Source organism: Haplochromis burtoni, unplaced genomic scaffold (genome assembly GCF_018398535.1).
Source record: "Haplochromis burtoni strain Fernald_Lab_line unplaced genomic scaffold, NCSU_Asbu1 Contig_493, whole genome shotgun sequence".
NCBI lineage: Eukaryota > Metazoa > Chordata > Actinopteri > Cichliformes > Cichlidae > Haplochromis > Haplochromis burtoni.
This window is the reverse complement of record NW_024582854.1, coordinates 335,916-342,800: the sequence shown is the minus strand read 5'-3', so window position 1 is coordinate 342,800 and position 6,885 is coordinate 335,916. Positions and strand designations below refer to the sequence as shown.

General features: G+C 42.4%; 1 protein-coding gene across 1 annotated transcript in view; it reads left to right on the top strand.

Annotated features, from left to right (window-relative positions):
* The window catches only part of caln2 (calneuron 2), a 35,116-nt gene that overhangs the window by 1,442 nt on the left and 26,789 nt on the right, over positions 1–6,885 (top strand). The window contains exon 2 of the mRNA XM_005946785.3: positions 5,139–5,263. Coding sequence (XP_005946847.1) covers positions 5,146–5,263 — 118 coding nt within the window. The 5' untranslated portion in view covers positions 5,139–5,145. The remainder of the gene's footprint in view (positions 1–5,138; positions 5,264–6,885) is intronic.

Sequence of the window (6,885 nt, the reverse complement as noted above, 5' to 3'; positions counted from 1 at the left end):
TGTGTGTGTGTGTGTGTGTGTGTGTGTGTGTGTGTGTGTGTGTGTGTGTGTGTGTGTGTGTGTGTGCATATCTGAAAATATATATTATTTCTTAAAATCTTTCTGTCTGCGAGAGTCAGAGCGCTGTGTGGGTTTGATCGATATGATTAGGTGATTATAGGTCCATCTCACACGCGCCATAAGTGTAATTACAGTATGACTGTCTCAGTACGCAGCAGGGTGCATAACACTCCATCTCACTCTATGCATTATGCTCTGTGGCTTCTTCAGCCGTTCTCCGGTTCTCTCAGGCTTTAGCAGCTCACATATTGGTTCTGATAAATGGAGACTGGCTGCAGTCTAAAGCCCAGTTGTATTCGTTCTCATTGCCAGATGCTCTAAAACTCCACAGTCATAAAGCGTGATGGCCAAATCTGTCACCTGCCTTACACACATTCATCATCTGATACCCTGGAGGAGACTCGCCTGTGGATGGTAACGGATGGTGGGTATTATAGGTAATTGGGAGTGTAGATTTAGTTTGACTTTGTTTTTTTTTCCCGTGTAGTCTTCGTTTAAAGAGGTTGAGGTGAGGGGTGGGGGGGTATTAGCACACATGAATGTTTTTCTTTATTTTCAAATCCTCGCACACCCCATTATGCGGTGAGTGTGTGTGACAGATCAGCAGCTTGGCAGCTTGGGGTGGTGTGTGTCCAGCTGCGCTCCCTCCGCCGCAGAGGCGCGCAGTATGGAACACTATCATGAGTGTCCAGCTTTTTTCCCCCTTGTTGGGTGGGATGCTAACAGCCTCTTTCAAAACACCTGATATAAGATCACATACTCAGCAGAGCTGCTCAATTAGCGCAGCAGCTGCAGATGGGGATTGAAATTGACCCAAGATGAACTCCAGCAGAGGGGGTTTGGGGCGGCAGGATTCACAGCCCATACAGCGCCTCGTTGGGGAGATGTTTTTAGAATACAGCCTTGATGGGCAGAAGAAAGACAACTGATATCACAGCTGTGCAGTGACAGCTAGACAGTTTGCCCAAGGTGACTTCAGTGGGATGCTGACAATGTGACATTGTGCAGAGGCACAGTGAATTATTTAATTAACCATTTCTGTTGGTTTAAAATCTGTAAATCTAATAAGACACAACTTTATTGTGGGCTTCTTGTTGATCTTACACATGTCTTTCTTTGATCCATAAATTCACAAGACCTTCTCTCCATATTTCTTTTTCCTTTGTGGTTTATAGTAACTGAAGGATGATGAATCACAGAGTGGCATTTTAGCTGTTTCCAGCACTGGTGCTTCAGATGATCAGCTGTGCTCTTTCATTGATGTTGGCAGGTGGCATAGGCTTTAACTGAAAGTGAAGGAGACATGAAGAGAAAAAATGATGTTTTACTGGCTTGAAGTGCAGAGAGGATCATTGGTTCGTTTATCTGGTATCTATCTCCTGGGCCTGCTTACAGCTCTCGTGCACATCAGAGAAGCCTTGGATGATGTTTAATGGCTTAGTTGTAGTTAGTAGTTGTATGTTTCGATGGTTAACTGTTGGCTGCAGTAGAAGTAAAAACCTGTTCTCCTTGATGTCGATGAGAAAATCTGATATTGTTAATCTGTTGTAGGATTGCCTGCTTTTGATGGTTGCACTGTGCATACGCTGCTGGAAAAAAAGCAATGGTGTGATCCCCTCATCTCTTTCCTACTATTCTGCTAATGCATTTTACTCCATGGGGAAGAGGTGAGGAAGGTGAGAAAAAAAACCATTATTCTCCATTTTCCCTATGCAACGCTTTTTTTTTCTCTCACTCACAGTACCTCGTTTCGCTTCATCTCAGCCTCTCCTCTCTGAGCTCAAATCTGTTCTGATCACCACCATTGCAGACTTGAAAATGGGCTACCTGGGGCGCAAGTGACCCCACAGTTCAAACACTGTCAGTCAGCCCACTTTGATTCGCTCCTTTCATCCCCTTTGCCCCTGCATGCCCCACGAACACACCTGCCTTTATGTCCACTATTCCACTATTCCTCATCCTGCTCTCACACAGTGAATGAAGCTTATCAGATGGTGGCCCTCTGCTAAATCATGTCAGCGCTAATGTCCATCTCTGTGACAACAGTGGGTGATTTCACAAGTAGAAAAAAACCCACCATCCAAAGATATAAAGGAGAATGTCAGGGAAGGATGGAAAACAACAGAGAGAAAGGACCGGTGTGCAAGTGTTTGATTTTTGTGCACGCGTGTCTGCTGGTTTTTGCCACGAGTGAGTGGGCGTTTCTATCAGGGGAACAATTGTGTGAACAGATGGACTGTTGCAATACATTCTCATATTAATTTCATATCATATGTCTTATTTATTTGTCCGCTGATTGAATAATTCCCATTTCCTGCTCATTTGAGTCGTTGAAGAATTTGAGAATTTATTCTGTGGCTAATGTTCACACATTAAATCTTCATTACTGCCGTCGTCGTTTTGTTCCCATAGGCTAAATACTGGATATCCGCAGCAGACTGCTAAACCATGACAAATAAACAGCATGCATGCATACATCAGAACAAATGTGCCAAAAGCAAGGATCAGGTTATGCACATGACTTGTTCTGAATCCCCCAAATCAAAAGTAACTATCGTATAGCTTTTAACTGCAGCACTGGAGGGTGGAGTGTCTTATCAAATATGCAGATAATGCCACATTTTTAGGCTGGACAGCATTCATAGTGCTCACATATGGGGTTAGATTTATGTCACTGTGAATGAACAAAATCTGACAGAAAAAATAAAAAAATAAATTGAGCATGAAAGATATAAGTCGAATGAAAAAAATGATGTCAGTGGCAATAAAATTCGGCATCAATGCTGCATTTGACTAGGAGATTGTCACCTTCTCATCTTTTGCACATTTTCCCAGATGCAATGTTTATTGTTTTAGTTTTAGTTCAGACTGAGATGTCATGTGTATCCCAGTGTTGGGTTACTTAATGGGAAATATTCATTTTAAGTTATTTTATTACATTTTTTTTCTACCACAATACAAAGTAAGAGTCATTTTAATTGTCTTAATTTATTGTTAATACTATTTCGTTAATGGGCAGCAGGCTAACATAGACAAAATTAAGAGGAGTCTTAAGTAATAATGTGATTAGGTGAGGGGAAGACAGTTTATAAAGCTGTTCAACTACCTACCTGCTGCTGCTGAGCTTAGCAACAATGAAACAAAATGACTTGACAAGTATGACCCAAACCTTGCTTTAAGTTATTAAATTCTGCTGTGAGAACATGAAGATGAAGGATTTGAACCTGCAGCCATGCAAGCCAGTTTCTAAATGAGCTGAATCTCAGTGTGGTTGTATTTCACTGATGTTGCCAATCCACACAAAGCACCTTCGAGTAATTTTTGGAAAACAGGAGCCAGCGTGGCAGCAAAGTGCAGTAAATGTGGGGTAAAAGCAACAGAATTAATGAGCCATTATCACACATGCACTGCAGCCCTGGAGTGTTTTTGTGTTGTTTCTCACTTCTCTGTAGTGCTGCACGTGACAAAGCAAATGTCCGAATACCTTTGATCTGATATCAAAGCCTCTTTTACCTGCAGCTCCTTATAGTTTAAAGTCTGCAAGATGACCAGTCAAGCCCATGTGGTCTTCTTTGTGCATGCTCTAAGTAAGCACCACCCTTCTCCAAAACCAACTGGAACTCTAGTAGTGAGAATGCATTTGAAGTTTATGTGTGAAAACAGCTCAGTGTCTGTTACAAAGCAACAGTAGTTAGTAACAACCACCCTCCACTGGTCACACCAAAGTAAGTATAGCTGAAGCAGAAAGCCCTGTGATTCTATTAAACTGTTTGGAAACATTTGAACTTTTTAATTATGAATTAACGCAAATATTCTCACATTAAGCTTTCATTTTATTTCTCCATGTGACATGCAGCCACTGCAGGTAGTACCTGGAAATGTTTAATAATGAGGCCTCAGTCTGTCTGTGTGTGTTTGCGTCTTGTTGGCTGAGACCGATGTCTGCAGAACAGATATATGTTGCCACGGTGACCGCAGTACCTTTAATGTGCAGGTGAGGCACGAGTAGACCCAGGAGCAGATGGACCAAAGAGCAAATTTCCTCCGAGCGCACAAAACTATGGATACATAAATACTTCCCTGCACGCACTTTGTTTGCTGTCTGCCTCTCTCATGCACATATGCAATTTTCACCCCTGATGCCCTCCACAGATCATCAGAACAGGCAATCGCACTGCTCTTACCTTTTAGGCTGTTTTTGTCTTTGCACACTTTGGGTAATTTTCTTCCCTCTGCTCCAATTCCAAAATCCAAAAAGGATTTCAGTCTAGAAGGAGAGGAGATGGTTTATATTTCTGCCATGTTTCCCATCTCATAGATACCCCCACTTCCAAATCTATCTCTCCTGTCTGGCAGTGGCTGGCTCGCAAAATCCTATTGGGATCTCTATCTCTTCCTACCTACCTATCTATCCATCTATCTTTCTTTCTTTTTCTCCCTCCCTTCAGCTCAGTTCACTGTGTACTATTGGCAGGAATATAACATGAAGCATATCGCCAAAGTGTCAAAATATTACAAGCCCTCAGAGGCATGACTCTCATGAATCAAAACAGAGAATGGCTCTGATCATACGACAGCGTGGGCCACGGTTGATTGATGCCCTGTCTCGCCCCGAGGTGTCTCAGCGAGGTGTTGGGTGGCGTTTGGGACTGTCTGGAGGGACAGCTAGTCAGTAGATCTGACAGGGAGGGTTAGAAGAATTATATCTGGCAAGCGTGTGGCGCTTCTCCTCTGTGGACCAAGGAGACTGAACAAAGACCAAGCAGGACAAAGACAATAGGAGATGAATCGCCTGACTGTACTATGAGGGTATTATCAGAACAATAGTAGTGGAATATTTTCTGTGACTCCGTTGAATTATAATGTGATTACATAATTTGTCACTGCGATTCTGAAAGGAGGAGACTGGATTGAACATTAGAAGTGTGGAAGGAACAATGTTGCCTCAGCAGGACCTCGTGTTTCTAAAAAAGGGCTCATGACTGCTTAGAATACCCATGCTTTGCCACACATTCTCACCTCATTCTTACCTGTGGCATGCATAGCTTATTTAGATTGTGTGTATGTGTGCTCTGCAGGGAGAAGATGCCATTCCACCATGTGCGGGCGGGCCTGCTCTATCCAGACAACTACCTGAGCAGCTCCCTGGCAGAGGGGAACGAAGCCTTCCAGCTAACCAGCCTCTCCACTGAGGAGCTGGGAGGTGAGTGTGCTGACAAAGGGAGCGAGAGAAGGGGGGAGTCTGTGGGGATGCAGAATGAAGTGTGAGGTACTAGCAATTAATGGTTCGCTGCCAGAACAATGCAGTTACACTGCTCCAAGTCTCCAGAGGAAAAGTTTTTCCATTTAGCCACTTTGTCTGAGCTTGACTGGATTCATTGGTTTCCAATTATAGTGCTCAGGAAATAAAATCAATTCAATGGGCTCAGAAGGAAGCAGTGTCTGACAGAATGTATATATGACCAGTTGATACTGGTATGGTAATTTAAGTTTTCAATTCAAATTCATCTTCCATGAAAATTGATGTTACGTGTTCGCACCAAAGGCTTTGATGTGGCAAATAGATTCTTGGAAAGCAACGCTACACATTAATAATTTGAGCAAAAATACACCTTTTTGTAATGTTTGTGTGTGTAAATAACCAGAAAAAGACTATTTTAAGGAGGTTTATTTTTGCAGCTCTGACCAATAGTTTTATCAGTTAAGATCTTAATCTACTACGAGGAATCTAGCAACATTACTAAAAAAAAAACATGGATTCAGTACAGCAAGTGTTCCCTTTAAACTGGTTCATAGACTCTTTGTAAACAAATCCCCACAGTTAGTCAGATTTATAAGGACCACGAAAGAGAAGTGATAAAACTGCAGCCATGTTATAAACACAAGAATCAACATCTAACCCACTGTGGGGCCCAAGTTTTATCTGTTTATTGCATCATGAAAACTAACTTTTTGAGCGTCTGGCTCATAAAGGTCTGATGAAGAGCTGCAATGTGCAGGCTGTTTATTTTTCTCTAGTGAATGTTGGGTTGTTTCAGCCCAAGACTTGCCTCGACTCTTGTGTTGATGCGCATGTAACCGTATAAACATTCACCACAGTAGGAAGAAAGACTTCCTAAATCAAATTCGACATCCAAAATAAACAGTAGATGTGTCCTACAGGGTTGATAACGATCAACCCTGTAGGTGCTAACTGCCAGTAGTGCTGGTAAATTAAATGGCAACTAATCTGACGTAATTATGCTTTTCTTTCCCGGCGATTACTTTGGTGAGTGAAAATTTATCTTTATTGTCCTTTAACCTGGGAAAACAAATAGGGTTTTCCTTTAAACTGGCCTTGACTGAATTTATACATCATGGGCGCACTTCACTGAGTGCCAGCTTTTCTGCAGCGATCCAAAATCGTGCTGTGCATGCAGTACATCTGGGTCCTGATTTGATGTGATTGACCAGGTGTAAAAAACAAAGACTTCTTACCCTGTGGTTGTGCTTTGATATGAAACAAACAGCTAATCCTGCCATAGACCGAGGAATGAGAGCATGAGCGTTTGTCTCTGACTCTCTGACTGTGCCTGTTTGTTTGTGCTTATACATGTGGCCCATTGTAGCTTGCTCGAATGAGCTTTGGTATGAAGTACTTTGTAGTATAAATCTTTTAATCCAGCGTCCCTTGTGCACAACTAAACTCAACCCAGTTCAATAAAACAGTTGCTTTACTGCGAGCAGAGCGGGTACAGTAAAACGTCTCATCATCATTAGTCTGGTTGGCCTCTGTCTGTGTCTTGTTAGTCAAGGGCAGCAAGAACGTGAAAGTAGTCTGGCCGT